This window comes from Mercurialis annua, linkage group LG4, assembly GCF_937616625.2.
Source record: "Mercurialis annua linkage group LG4, ddMerAnnu1.2, whole genome shotgun sequence".
NCBI lineage: Eukaryota > Viridiplantae > Streptophyta > Magnoliopsida > Malpighiales > Euphorbiaceae > Mercurialis > Mercurialis annua.
Genome location: NC_065573.1, coordinates 23,690,223 through 23,706,171, shown reverse-complemented (window position 1 = coordinate 23,706,171; position 15,949 = coordinate 23,690,223). Strand labels below are relative to the sequence as shown.

Genomic DNA, 15,949 nt, shown 5'->3' with positions numbered 1-15,949 from the left:
GAGCAGGCGTTATCCATGTGAGGTAACAGCATAGAGATTGATCGTTATCTCGAGCCCGATTTGGTTCCGGTTGGGGTTGTTCTGTTTTTTGCTGTGGCTGGATTTTTTGGTGTTGCACAGCCTGCACTCTAGGTGTTTGAAGAAATACTTATGAGAATTGTAATGTTTTTGGATATTGGATAACCAATGGTTAACGTTGATAAACCGTTGGGTAACTTTGTAAAATTTTATTTTGAATATATTATTAATAAAATCGTTAGTAATTGTTGTTGAATTTTATTTAGTTTATAGTTAACAATGGTGTACTAATGGTACACCAATAACTTTGTTTTTAGTACACTGTTAGTAGATGTTGGGTTAACCGTTGGTTAATGTGTAATAATTTTTATTTTGAATATATGGGTATGAATTGTAGTTTTTTTGTGTAAAAAAGTCTATTGGCCCTTTTTATATTTTTATTTTTAGAATACCGTTAGTTAACCGTGAGTAAACTGCTGATAAACTTATAGTTAATTATTTAAGTAAATTTGAATTGTGTATATAAAATATAAATTATTTTCTAGTATATCGTTAGTAGCCTGTTAGTATACAGCTGGTTAACCAAATCGTATTTCTGAAATTAAAAAAAATATTTTTGAGAATAACAAAAGTCAGTTTTACAAAAAAAAAAATACAAATTGTATTTTTTTAAACAAACTTTAAGATAGTATTTTTGAGAATATTTTATCTTTTTTGGTATTTATCTAAAGAGGCCAACACTTAATTATCAGTTTGCCCCTTTCAACTTTTAGACAATGAGAAATTAACTTTTATCTAACTTTGTTTTAACAGTTTACCCCTTAGGTTTATAATTTTTATCAATTGGATCAGACTACTATCATTAGAGGCTTAATTGATGAATAAATATTTATGTGAACGGAGTTCGCCATGTAGGATTATGAACTATCCATCCACTGTGTGACACGTGATAATAATAAATGTGATAACCAATCATTAAATACTATATTAATTATTTAATTAAAGTAGTATTTAAAAATTAGTAATCACATTTATTATTACCACGTGTCATACAATGAATGAATAGTTTATAATCTTACATGGCAAATTTAGTTCACACAAGAAGGTCAGGACGATCTATGAATTGAGTAATCTGAATTTAGTGGAACTCAGCTTGCAGCTTTGGACTGAGCTCGAAATTATACCAGACTGGATGTGTGCTTTGAGATTTCTCAAAACCCTTTTCATACTCAGCCATTACAGAATCACCCAACTCAACTAATCAATAATCATCATACAATGTGCAAATATCCGGAGCTAAAAGATATTAGTACAATCTTTCCCAAAGAATTCTTACAACCATTAAGCTTATGAAATGAGCATTTAACTTTCATATACAAGCTTTACCGTGCAAAAGACGGCGATGTTCTCCTTCTAGGAGCTTTCTGCACACCTCAAATTTCTGATCAGCTACTCGAATCCTTTACATTATCAATTCTGTACATACAAATCACTAATTGAACAAGAATTCACAAGCGACCCACATGTCAAACAATGGTGGGTAATTAGTTCGTACAAATATTGACGGCATCGAAAACTCGTATGGTTAAAAATAAGAGGAAAAAAACATGAAAAGGATAAGTGAATAGGCTCATTCATTCAAAGAAAAAAAAAGTGTTATTTGAAATGCACAACAAAGTAACCTGCACATTATGATCATTTCCAGACTACTTCAAAGTCCGAAACCATCAACTTTCGGACTCTCCCTCGTCAAGTCCGAACTATCAATATCAGCTCCATGAGACTTTTTCAACTTTGCGACAAGAACCCACATGTTTGCAAGTTCGTTTTCAAGATAGGCTTCTCTTTGCTTGGACTCCTCGACCTTTCTTTGAAGGTCGGCTTCGCTTTGTTCTCTCTCCATAAGAGCAGCCTCATACTGAAATTCTCTTTCTCGACTTACGGCTAACTCTTTTTTTAGTTCTGAGGTTGGCCCAACTTGGTCTTGGCGTTTCACGAGACTCTCTCTCCGGCCATTCCGCAGTGTGTTATTAGCTCTACGCTGCGTGGGTGAGTTCTTTACTGCTGCCAAATCAGCAGACAGTCTTTCGTTCTGATTCATGAGCTTGGCAACTTCTTCTGATAATGCCTTGAGCTCCACAGCAGCAGCTGAGGCCAACCCTTTTGCATACGAACTTTCCTCTGCTAATTTTTGGTTCCGAATTTCTAGCTGTTCTTTTGACTCTGTTAATTCTGAGACTTTTTGCTCCAGGTCCTCGATCTTAGTGGACTGTTAGATGAAAAAGAACAAACCAGTACAAATGTCAATTTATGTTTTAAATGAAAAGTTCCGGCCAATTGAGTCGTAAGCACCCCAATCATCAAAAAAAAAAAAAAATTGAGTCGTAAGCAATCAGAAAGAAATTAGCTGAATTTCAGAGATAACCACCTAGAAATCTGAAGTAACTTTACCTCAGAAAGAGGTAATAAATCGAGCAATGGATCCCAATAATTGTTGAACTTTTGAATTATTCATATGAAACAACCTCAGATTTCCAAGTGTCATTATCAAAATTAAGATTTGAAGTGGATAAAATAATTAATAAAATAAATTAAAGTACCAATAGGTTTTATATTTAGTATTTTTTAAAATGGCAAGCCAAGTCTCCAATTCTATTTCAGATAGATGAAAAAAAATGTCGTTGTGTACCAATGTTAACTCAGTTGCTTACAATATATATCCTGCTTCCAAATTAGTAATCCCAGAGATGAAATACATAATCAGGCATAATTGAGCAAAATAAACCTATTTCACATAATTGATTCAACAAGACACAATGAAATATAGTTTATGCAGTTGCCAACTGTTAAATAATCAATCCAAAAGGTCAAACTGTTTGATGAGACTCCAACTATGGTTTTATCATCTAACAACTCATTGGACTTAAAATATGAACAAACACATGCCGATCTTACTCGTTCTCAAATATTTAATTAATCACATAAGGATAGCCAAAGAACAAATCCTGAACTTCTCAATAATAGAAAATATGATACCAGGTCAAATAACTAATCCAACTCAAAAATTCAAATTGTTAGATGAGACTCCAACTATGATTTTATTATCTCTAACACCAACATCTTATATCCACATCAACATGATTCCCAGGTAACATACTGTAATTTCAAATGTAATGTTTACTTATAAGGATAATCTAATTTTATGGAATAGTATCACAAGGGAAAGCCGACCATGAGTCTTACTTTGCTTTATGTCAATAGTCGAAATTGGATAATATTGTTAACATGATCACCACTTTGACATCATTATGCAATTTTATTTTATTTTTATCAAAAAAAATTATTTAAATGGGGGAAAGGAGAAAAAGATATGATGCAATTTCAAATCACAAGAAGCCAGTCAAATGCTTTAACAGCAAACCTGTGCTTGTCGAAGCAAATCTTCATTTCTATCTTTTATTGCTGCAATTTCCTTGTCCACCTGATTTTGTGAATGAAGGCTTTTCAAATCAGCAAGCCTCTGTGAGTAACTGGGTAGGGAACTAGAATTTCTTGATTCTTGTGCTTCCGAGAGTTGCTGCCTCAAAGAGACGATGGTTTCTTGCAATGCTTCACATTCACATATCTGATGTAAAGGAAGAGTTGAGCTACAGTTATAGAAACTAAAACACAGGTATACATATAGATTTAAGTTCCTTTCGGACCTTTTGGTTGAATTGTTCCTGAATTATCCGATTATCTGCAGCTTTAACCTGAAGAGGAAAAGGACAACACTAGTTAAATAAAAAAATAAAATCAAAAGAAGAATTGAGGTAATATGTCGATTAATAATTGAAAAAAAAGTTACAAATAAATGCTAAAAAACAAGAAGCAAGCTCGGATGATAAAGCATTCCCATGCCAAAGTGTGGAAGATAGATCACCTCTAATTCAAATGACTTCTCATTCAACTGTGCCGTCAGTTCAGCAATTGTCTGCAGCATAAACAATTAATAGCTTAAGGATAGACTTACAACAATAGACAAGAACCTTTTGTAACGATAAGAGAAGGAAAATGTACCTGTAAAGCATCTAATTTGTCCATCTGGTTGTGAGAATCCCTGAAGGAATTAACAATTTGCTTTTCCAGTGAAGAAATTTGTTCATTCTTGACCTGGATTTCATCATTCAGCTTCTTCATCTCCACCTAAAATACAAAAGATGACCATCAAATTAATTATCCAGGCCAGTCAATGAGGAAATGTTAGGGAAAGTCATTTTATACATGAATATTTTCATTCTGGGAGTTTCTTGAAGCCTCTTCAGACAATCTCTTCAAAACACTTGAATGGAATGCCACCTCTCCAGACAAAATTTTCTGCTGCTCCCTTAAAAGGTCAATCTGATCACTTGTTTTTATGCTAGTCTAAAAGAAATTTAGACACGGAAATCATATACAAAGCTTCCTCACAAAAAGAAAAAAGGACAAGTAAATCAAATAAGTGAAAAGAACATCAACATACTGAAGGAGTTTCTTGTCCAAGGAAATTGTCCTCAGGAACATCTATATCTGGTCTAATATCAGATAGAAGATCAGCTGATGGAGAGCTTTCAGTAAGCAATGGATTTGAAAATCTAGATTCTGTATGATAATTGCTGTTTTCTGCTTGAGGTGTTGAAGGCGTACTATTAGATTTTACACCACTTGATTTATCACTAGTACTTGTCCCCGTGCCACCATCTCGTTTCTGCTAAAGAAAATTAAACACTTTAACATCAAAATAGAGAAACATCATGTCTAAAGTTTAGTTAATATATCGTTACTTCAGTAACATAGATCAATAATCTTTCATAAAATTTAACAATTACTAGTATTTTCGTGATTATTGCTTATATATGACATTCAGTAAGCTGTACAAGCTACAATAATGAGTATAAAACAAGTTTTACTCTATCCCTCTCAAAGGCAGGTGAACAAGTATTAATGAAAGCAGAAAGGATTGAAATGCCCCCTCACTCAGTAACAACTAGGAAAAAAATGAAGGTCAACTTGTGAACAAGAATGATAAAAAATGAATTATTCCATGTTTTAACAGCATATAATGCATCTGGCAATTAATGCACGTACTTTTCCAAGTGAAAATATAAATTTCACATGGACCAGTTTTGCATATGTTACAGCCATTAAACAGTTTTCTGATGATAAGAAAACTTGGTTTCAATGAGAATACTACAAGTAAATGAAGATCAAAGTAAGGCTCAATCACTAAGAGTAAAGTTGCACTTCTCTTGGGCAGAAATGAAGTGTGGTATAAGTAATGCGGACAAGTTCATTAAAATTTTAAAAATGTGTGGTCTTTTTATTGTCTTCAATGGGAGAATGTAAACCAACAAAATGCCATTGAAAGACAATTCAAGAATGTAGAGCATCCAAAATACTGCCCCAAAAAGAAATTTATAATTCATCTGCATATGAAAAAACTTCTGATTTACAACAGTTTAAGTTCTTATCGCGATATATAAAAACAAACGTGATAACCCCTTCCTCAAATTCAAAACCTAAGTAGTAACAATAGTGTTCCCTTTTACAAACAAGTGTAGTTTTCATTTCACAAATCTTTTATCCTAAATATGTACCTAAGCATAATTACAAATTAAGTTTGCATTCAGAATTTCAGGTACTTCACCGTGTTTCACATGATTAAGAGTCTGATTTATTTACAAGACAGTCACACTAAAGTACTAAAAAAAAGATCATTTCTATCAAAATTCCTAGAATGAATGCCACAAAAAGCAAGATACTAATTAACGCCATTACAGCGACTCAAATCTCATAGAGAAAATTTCATGGAACTGATCATGTCAACAAAGAGACCATTATCGTTTGTTTTGGTATTTCTGATCCTAAATCAGCATGCACCCGTCAATTCCATGCCCTTTTTACAGACCGTAACTCCATTAACACAGACAATTGAAAAATTGATAAAATATGTGTGTGGATGCATGCACAACAAAAATATCTAAGATGTGAAATAGCAAAAATGAATTACAGAAGTTAAAGGATGCCAAATCAGCCAGTCGCCTGTTCAAACATTACTACAATCAAACTCAAAAGTTGCCATTTGAATTGCAACATCCCCGGAAAAACATTGCTAATCCAAATTCACAAATTCCTGGTTAACATTGATAACCAAATCCACAAAAGAAAAAGAAAAAGAAAATACCCGTAGCTTTAGCCAGTTTAGCAAACCATGCTTCCGGGATTTCTTATCCTCCTTAAGTGTATAATCTGTATTTTCAATACTATTTCCTTCAAGAGAAACATACATGTCAACATTTTCATCATCCAACAAGTCCCGCCTTTTGAATGGTAGGTATGCAAGCTGCACATCATGCATAAGCAACTATAGTCAGATCAAATAAAATACAGAAAGAAGGTGCGGAACCCTCATTCGTTGACACCATGACCAATCTCATAGCCAGTCGATGTCAGATTAGAAACGTGTAACAAGTAAAACATAATCATGGTCCAAAAGAGAGAAATTTGTGTGCATATATACATATATAAACAAATTGATCAAATTATTTTTAGTACCTCTTCTTCTCCAAAAGAATGTCTCCTCCTTGGACCGGGCCGGTGAGGAAACCTTGATGGTTGTGAAGCTTTAGTGGAGACCAAAATTAACTTTGTTAAGCGCTGTATTCTGCTCAATAGAGCAGCCTTGGCTTCTTCTTCTTGTTCCAGTCTAGATTGCAGCTTGACTTGACCATCTTCTAACTTTAAACATATCAACGAATCAGATCATTTTGCATCAATTCGAAAATACAGAAGAAACCAAGGTGTCACAAATCACAAAACAATTTACCATGTATCATCAAATGCTGTCAGCTGAAAGATATAACGAACATAGTATATATGCACAACCTTATTTCATATGCAGACAAACACAATCCATTGAAGACGCATATGTGAAAGTTAAGAATGTATCTCGGCATAACAAAATCATTTTCTGTTTTTTGTTTGCCTCTTTAACTTTCATGTTTTTTTTTTCAGTGATGCTCAAGTTATAGATGAAAAGATAACTCGGCTACAAATGTTAAGAGATGAGAGTTCTCAAATAATACTGCCAGTCAGAATAAACACAATTTTAAAAAACATGTTTTAACCGCAGAAAAAAGCTCCAGAAGTCTACCTTCTGTTTTAGGAGGACGAAATCGTCTTCCCCCATATCTTTCAGTTGAGGAACTGTCACAATACCCCTCTTCAATTGTTCTAATTCTTCCCTCAAACAACGGATCTCATTTTGATACTTTTTGATAAGTGATTTCTCATCAATGATCTGCATACACATTATTAGTTCAAATCTTGCCAAGCACTTCTGTTGTACAAAGGATACAATCTACAGGGAAAAAGTACCTTATTTTGAGATGTTTGAATTTCAATGTGTTTGGCACGATGAGCAAATTTCAATGTATTATGTGTCTCTTCAGAATTGCTTGATGAAGGTGTAACGGTACAGATAAGCTGGAAGTTAAACAAATAAATAGACCGGGGACTATAAGTATGAATAGATTTTGCAAGTCTAATGATACAAGATTGCAAGTACACTTGGGCAAACTATAGTACACCTCATACCGCTAATATGCAATGTGTTTACCCATAAAATACAACAATAAAAAAAACTTTGGTACTTACTGATACACGCCCGTGACCACTTAATGAAGACTGAAGAAGCCTGGTCAGTTTGGAGTCCCTGTATGGAACATGAGAGGCCCTCGCATCTGTCAACTTTGATATGACCTACAGAGGTCATAAATAGAAAATTCAAGATAAGTTTATACATAATAAGTAAACATTGATTTCCAGTAAACATTAACTTAGGATCATCAGATGCAACATGGTACTTTTTGCACAACATAATGGTGGTTGATAGTCAGCTCATCATTTTATGTTAACATCACTAGGAGAAAAAGGGAAATTAACAGACTTCTCTATATTTTGGAGGATGAATGTAGGACAAATATTAAGTACAATTTTACACAAATGAATGACATGGCATAAAGGATACATATATAAATCTTTTCTTTACAAATTAGTCCATAGGGCAATAAATATCAGAACACCATACACAAACCCATGAAGATTAGAAATAAATTGAAATACCTCAGTTGTGAAAAATACTCAACTGAGCTAGGCCTAATCTCAATCCAGATAGATACAGGCCATGAAAAATAAAGACAAATCAAAATAACTACATAAATGAAGAATGTGAAATATAGACAAATAAAAATAACTAAACAAATAATGAATGAGCACTGGACTGAATAGGCTTTTTATAGCAATGGACTGAATAGGATTTTTACCTCATGTATGTTTCGGGCTTCATTCAAATTCATGTATGAGAACAAGATTACAATAAGGAATAGATATCACTAAACAAGAAGGAAGACTAGAGACAAGACAGGTAACTCGACCATTGTAAATGGGCATGTCATACAAGGTCAATCACATGAAAGATGATCAACAAGAAATGCATTCATGAACAGATATGGTATATGATGCCTTACAGTTCCAAGTGTTAGCAAGCTCTTATTAATGTAGGATCCTTCTTTTCGTCTCACGCCAGTAGTCTCAGCTTTCGAACTTTCAGAACCTGCCAGGTCAATGAGGTTCTGCACGTATAAGTAAGTGCATGTTAAAAGGATATCATTAACATTGGAGTATACAAGTACAAATAAAAGACTGGTGTTTAACTGCACAGACAACTAACTGTAAATCAAACTACAGCAAAAGTGCAAATTGGATGTGTAAACAGGTAAGCAGCAAATATGGCCGCCATTGGTATCTGAATACAAGTCTTAAAAATTACCAATTGAGACAAATTTACAGCTTCTCCTTCGCAGTTTTCACCATATGGACTACTCTCTATTGTCTGTACCAAAAGTAATTTGAAATTGTTAATATAAAGTAGATAGAAAATCAAAGAAATGATTGTAAAATTATGTACAGATAAATAAAAATACATCCAAAATAACTAAAATGTGAAAAAATTACGTTTTATTCTGCTTATATGAAGATAGTGTAAGATTACCAGAGTAAATATCGTATGGCTCCGGCTGCTGAGTAAATTAAAGTTTGTGGACCCAACATGTCTATGCTCTGCCAACAGATATTCTCAATAAGCATACTAATGGATCTATGATATAAATTTACACATAATAGAAGTAATCTTTCCATGATGCTTCAGTCCGCCTTTCTGGAAAAACCACTTAACAGAGAATTGAAAAAAAAAAAATTAATGAAAAAGAGAATTTGTTGTTTGGTTAATGATTAACTAACTAGTCACCCCCAAGGAAAATGGAAAATAATGAGCTCCTTTATTTTGAGTAGGTGAGATCCATGCATTGTTTGGTTAATAAAATTCTACGAAATAATTGGCTTTAAGCAAAAAACTGGAAACAGAGAATAGTGTTTGAAGAGGGTCCGATTTAAGGCAAAACACAAGTATATATGAGAGGGTATTTTCTATGGAACAAATAGGAAGCCTTTGAGAGTGAGGAAACCCCTTCAGACTTCAGATTAAAGTGAGAATGGTAGCTCCATGCTTTTTTTGCATTTTCTATTCAAGGGTTTTTTTTATCATATTCTCTTAGGAAGGAATTTTAATTTGAAAATGGACACGTGCTGCACCATACATAGTACTCTACCTAATGATTATTGTTTTCACACAAATGAGAGCAAAAACCTCCATGCATAGCATGACTTGCATTTGTTTACAGCATACTGACATGACATGAAAGTACCTTCTCCAGCAGCTATAAGGGAAAGGGCGTGAGCAGGGGATAATACCACTTCTTCCTTTATTCCTTCGACAAATGTTCCCTACAGACATTAGCTGAGAGTGATAAATAAAGGATCTTTACAAAATCAGAGAGATGCTAGTTACAGAAATCAACAGGCCATATCACTAAAAAGAATACAGAAAACAAAAAAAAAAGTTGGGGTCCTACTATGGAGAGTTTTCTTTTATTATTATTATTTTAAACTATACCAAGGTGAGTTGAAGTTTGAAGTAAGGTTCTCAAGTGCTCCAAATGTTAAATATATTGCAGCAATGTCTAAATTGTCAGCTTAGGAGACTAGGCAGCATATGACCGTGCACATACAGCATTTGTAATTCCACAGACAAGCAGTTAAACATATCACCGTCAAAAAAAAGATTAAGAAACATCTGATTGAATCCCATACCAGCTCCCACATATCAGCATCACACATGATATTTTCTTAATCCCTACTGAAGTCAATCTATTAATAGATGGTTAGCTCCTAAAGATGCAGAGAATGCTCAACAAACATGACTCATTGTGATGAGAAGTCCGACCACGATGAAGACATCCCCCAGCCCTTGAACAGATGAAGATCTCCAAGTTAGTCGCAGACACTTTGAGCCCCACCATTACAAGCAGCATGGTCCTAAAATCAGAAGCTGACCTGAATTTTAATTTGCGATCTTAAACCAACAATCAACAATGCGAACAAGCTGAAACTAAATCATTCAAGCATTAATTATGCTAAAGACATCCAGTAACCAATCTGATGAAAGAATAATCAAAGTTGCACTTGCAGCACAGAAACAAAGTTGCCATGCCATAATCTTTATTACATAATGAAGACCTTGCGGTCACTAGTAAGCTTGGTTAGTGCAGCCCTTCATACCAAAGGAATTTACTAACAGCGTCTCTTAAGCACCTTTTTACATCTCAAACTTCTCAACTTCTTCAGCAAATGACCATCACCTCTGCTTATTAAATGATTTGTCACCAAGAAAGCTTATGCTGTTCAACTTTTTTACATCTTAGACTTGGAACCATTTTGGTCAAACTAAGTTAGGACAAAATTGACTACTTGAAGCGCTAATCTGCAAGGTAAAATGTATCCACACCTCCTCACAATTATTTGCAATCGGCACATCTCAATTTATAGATGATAGCCTCGTTTCTTTATTAATTAATCTCATTCTAACAAAATTGAGAAGACAGCTTCAGCAGGTTGTAAGCTCAATGAAAGAACTGGGGTGTAACTTATGGTATCCTTCTGAATAATTTAAATGTAACAAATCTGGCAAATACAGAAGAGATCACAAGCTAAACAGAGAGTTCACAAGAGACACAGACCATCTTTGTCAAAAGCTGTGCCTTGGCTCATGTATCCGATGAATGATACAGAAAATATTTGCAATTGCATGTCCAACTTTGTGCTGATATTCTCCCATGAACATGCACCAGCAAGTAACAGAGAAGCAACTCAGAGAGCATGGGATTACTATTTAAACCTTTCGCGAAGAAGAAAGGCACTAACCATTAGCTATTTCCTTCAAGACTCCAACAAGTGCCAATTGTGTCATTTGAGACTGGAAAATAATGTGTTATGGAAGCCAACAATCTGTGTCAAACACCTCAACCAACTTAAGGCCACTTCATTGAACTACCTCCAGTCTACATCGTAAGACCATATTATTAGTCTGCAATCAATAAAGTCTTCAATGCAGCATCTACTGCATGTTCAGGAAGAAGCATGGTGAATTATTCGTTAATATGACATCAGGATCCATCGCAAGAGAGATTTATGCTTGTCGGGGTTGCTGGTGAACGTTCACTGTGTGGATGGACTACTATATATACCATAGTTCTAGTAACCGATATCCATGCTTGTAGGCCACCACGTGAAGCTTATAGCTTAATGAAAAATAAAATTTAAAAAGTAATGCAGTAAACATCATCGAAAGCTGTATAGGGGCATAGACTGTAGCATAGGGATACAAATGCACAAATAGTTAAACAAATACCTGAGCATCTTCTCTAATTCTTAAATTCTGTCCTGCTGGATTTAGCAAGTCATTGACAACCTGAAATAAATAAATCCCTATTGATGTTGAAGTTTTAAAACAAACGAAAGAAGTACTTACATCAGAACTACAAGGTAAGAGGGGAAAATGACAAAAAATGTAGACTAGGCAAGATGCTAGAGAAAATAGAAGAAGCTAACCTCATTGTAAATCTCTAGGTATGAAACGCGAAGGAGAAACTCGCGGTTTGGTGTCTAAGGCATTAAGAGAAAATGTCAAGATAACAGTTTTGGAAAAAGGTTTTCTTAAATAATCACGTCAACTCAAATCATATTTCATATGAAGTACCTCTTGAATAATACTAAACGCATCCTTAACTGCCAATGGTATAATTCCGGGGGACCTTTGATCACCCTGCCATTTTTATTATCAAAGTAAGTCTTTTTTGGAACGGAACCAGAGTTAGAAATCTATTCTACTATAAGTAAATCAACTGTTTCATTTTCTATCATACTTATGCACAATACAACATAGCTTAACTTATCATAAATGGACCAGGTTTCGTGAAGGATGCAGACATATGAATTCAGTTGATGGATTAGCCTTACACATGAAATCATATTAGAAAAAAATATACATGCCATGTGGTGGAACAACAAATTAGACGCACATTAGCCTAGACTAAGCAGGGTAAGGACAAATTATTTTGTACTTTCTTTCACTGACATCAGAAAGTTTTCAGACAAGGAATCTATAAAAAAGAACAAAAAAGCACAGATTACAGAAATGCATGGTTATTGTGTTACGGGCAAAAGGGCTCAAAAACTACCCACCTTTCATTTTTTTTTCAATAGCACCCTGACCTTGTAATTTTTTCAATAGCACCCTATTTCGTATTTTTGGATTTCAATAGCACCCCGACCTTGTAATTTTGTCAATAGCACCCTATTTCGTATTTTTCGATTTCAATAGCACCCTAAATCATCAAATTAAACTCATTTATCGAGGACTTATTTGAATTTTTTTTAAGTTAAAAGGACTTGTTTAAATGTGTTCAAGTAGAAAAAAGTATAATTTCACCTTTAAATTTAGTTCTTTTGAAAATTTTCATCCTTATAGTAATCAAATCATCTAATTTTCTCAATTAGGGTGCTATTGAAATTGAAAAATACGAAATAGGGTGCTATTGACAAAATTACAAGGTGAGGGTGTTATTGAAAAAAAATTGAAAGCTCGGTAGTTTTTGAGCCCTTTTGCCTTGTGTTACTGAATTTTGTTTGCATTATCTATGTATTATAAAGTACATAAGAACGGAGGTTTCAAGTAATTTAGTATAGTGTTGCTTAATCTCACATGCATTGTATGAGTCTTCCCACTGCTTGTTACACCATATGCAAAAATGGTTCCTGAAAGCACATGTAAATGCAAAAAGTAAAATACCTGCAAATAAGGGGAAAAAAGGCATACTAAGCAAAGAGTCATGCAAGACGATACTTACCATTGATGCCTTCCATAGCACCACTAACAACATGCTGCGAAGCAACATCATAAACATGGCGAGTTGTAGTAGTAGGGCCGAACACCCGATCTAGTATGAATTCAAGAAAATTAATGAAACAACTAGCATTGATTTTTTTAAAATCAATTATGCTTATACTTAAGAGTTGAGATCAAAGCATCACTTGTGTATTACCAAACAAAAATAATATTAGGCAACTAATATTTTGTAGATTTTTGTTGGGTGATAAGAATAACAGTTGCTATCCTATATATAAAAGACAATAATTTTAACTTTTAAGTGATTGCTTAAGGATTAATAAAAGGTAATTCAGAAAAAAAAAAAAAAACATAGACATTAAAAAATTCATGAACATAATTTAAAATTTACCATAAGCATAAGCAATAGAAGGATTATGTTCATTTCTAACAATAGTTTCTCCATCAGCATACCAAGCAATCTCTTCGCCTTGTCGAATTTCCCTTGGACTACAACAAAATTATTAAAAATTAATTAATTACTTAACAAACTTAAGTAAACAAAAAAAAAATGCAGACCTTAACGGCCGAAACCGAACAGTAACAGTAACGTTCTCTTTGGATCTTTCAACATCAGAAGCAGCAACATTCTCCGAGTAAAAATACTGCGGCGGTTTGCTCCGAGCAGAGGACGACGCAGGCGAGCTTTGACCGCAGTCTATAGATGTTTCCACAAATTGTTTAGATGATGATGTCGTTGAAGACGACGGTGAATTTACTGTTACAGCCTTTGAATTAGTACTGTTTTTACTGCTGATTCTCTTCGATTTTGTTGCTTGTCGAGTCGCCATTATTGAAATAACTGCAAAATCAAATTAGCTCAAAAATCAGAGAAAATGCAGAACACGAAATTGAAAAATACAAGCGTTCAACATGAAAAAAAAATCGAGTGACCTTAATATTGTTGTGGAGTAAAGAAAAAAAGAGGTAGGTGAGGAAGAAGAAGTAGTACTGAGTGTGTGTTTATTAGATCTAGCTAACTACAGAGTGTAGAAGAAGTTGAAGAAGAAGAAGAAAAAAAAAACATAATCATCAGTTTTTTCTCTGGTGAGAGAGAGATGTATATGTGTGTTTTATTATTTTATAAATTTACTTAGTAGTTAGGGGAATTTTACAGCTGGTTAAGTGTTTTTAAAACACAACCAGTGGACTAACTGGTGAATCACCAGTTTCTATTAAAATAATCAAGGATATAACTAGGCCTTATATATTAGTAATTTTTATAGAGTAGAACAAATTATAATTGAATTTAATTTGATTTATAAAAACTAATTGATTTTTAGGTTTAATCTATTAATTATTTATTGATTCATATGATTTTTTGTTTCAAATGGATTAAAATTAGTTAGCCTGAATTATGATTTTTTTTCAGTTTTTGCCTATTTTTTTTTCATTCCAATCACATATTTTCTATTTTTGACTATTTTTTTCATTCCAATCACATATTTTCTGAACATGGTTAGGTGACTTAAGTCATACATGTTTTTTTATTTTTATTTATCAAGAACGGTATTTTTAATGTTTAGTTTTTAACTTTTTAGAAAAAATACATCTATAGTATTTTTAAATTTACATACAATAGACTAGAGTGTGTAAAGAATTCTTTTTAATTGTTTGTGATATATCAAATAAAAAAATAGAAGTAAAAACTTTTTCTTTGCTCATGTGGATTCAATTTAAAATTATATTTTTCCCTTTTAGAAAGGTGATTAATAAATTAGACTTACCTTTGATAGATTCTATTATTTTCTTGCCTTGGAAGGGATGCCCTTAATCAAAGGTTAACTGCATTTTTCAATCTAAACCGGACCGGAGTGAACCAGGTCCCATGCCTTTTTTAGCACAACACAACAAGAGTGAGCTGATTTTCACTACTATTAGTATTGTTATGATTCTTTTAAAAATATTATTTTATGATAATCGGTGAGAAGTAACGTTTGTATGAAAAATCGAATCCACAACCTAACATATTGATATGTAACGCTTACACCATTTGAGTTATAACTCATTGGTTTTTAAAAATAATAGGCCAAATGTATATGTTGCACCCTCACGTTTGGTTCAGTTTTGAATTTGAACCTGATGAGTTTTTTTTTTTGATAGAGGTATTTAACATTATAAAAAAAATTATATAAGACCCTCCAAACCTAAAATGCCATGTGCCTGTTAGAGACGGCCAATGTGAATCATCGAACCTAATACGTCAGTGCAAAATTGGCTAGTTACTAACGGACATGTGGCATTTCAGGTTAGGAAGATCCGATTTGAAAAAAAAATTATAACGTTAAGCTACCTCTATTAAAAAAATCTATTAGGATTCAAGTTCAAAACCGAACCAACACATGAGGGTCCAATATGTATATTTAGCTAAAATATTATTAATGTTATTATTATTATTATTATTAGGGTCAATGTCATAAAAGTTCACGAACTTTACACGTTTTCTTATTTTAATCACGCAGTTTAAATTTTCTCATTTTCATGCACGAACTACCACTTTTTCTCAAATTCATGCACGGTGCTGAGGTGTCACAGCTCAATTGGTGTAATTCGCTGAGGTGGATGTCATTT

At 33.5% G+C, this 15,949-nt stretch overlaps 1 protein-coding gene across 3 annotated transcripts; it reads right to left on the bottom strand.

The window, feature by feature from the left end:
- Nucleotides 1-1,311: 1,311 nt before the first annotated feature.
- On the bottom strand, nucleotides 1,312-14,475 carry LOC126676914 (kinesin-like protein KIN-7K, chloroplastic). 3 transcript variants are annotated; one of them, XM_050371248.1, is made up of 24 exons: nucleotides 14,273-14,475; nucleotides 13,898-14,180; nucleotides 13,731-13,828; nucleotides 13,341-13,430; nucleotides 13,196-13,248; nucleotides 12,191-12,256; nucleotides 12,043-12,096; nucleotides 11,843-11,902; nucleotides 9,801-9,879; nucleotides 9,089-9,156; nucleotides 8,867-8,929; nucleotides 8,565-8,669; nucleotides 7,693-7,797; nucleotides 7,414-7,521; nucleotides 7,190-7,336; nucleotides 6,592-6,774; nucleotides 6,221-6,379; nucleotides 4,520-4,747; nucleotides 4,282-4,422; nucleotides 4,078-4,203; nucleotides 3,941-3,991; nucleotides 3,723-3,770; nucleotides 3,440-3,643; nucleotides 1,312-2,287 (listed from the first exon to the last, which is right to left on the bottom strand). In XM_050371248.1, the coding sequence occupies exons 2-24, from the start codon at nucleotides 14,167-14,169 to the stop codon at nucleotides 1,730-1,732; spliced, it is 3,066 nt and encodes a 1,021-aa protein (XP_050227205.1). In that variant the 5' UTR covers nucleotides 14,170-14,180; nucleotides 14,273-14,475; the 3' UTR covers nucleotides 1,312-1,729. The 3 variants fall into 3 exon arrangements, with proteins under 3 accessions (XP_050227205.1, XP_050227206.1, XP_050227207.1); XM_050371249.1 differs by having other exon boundaries at nucleotides 14,331-14,475; XM_050371250.2 differs by having other exon boundaries at nucleotides 4,520-4,744; nucleotides 14,273-14,474.
- Nucleotides 14,476-15,949: the final 1,474 nt, after the last annotated feature.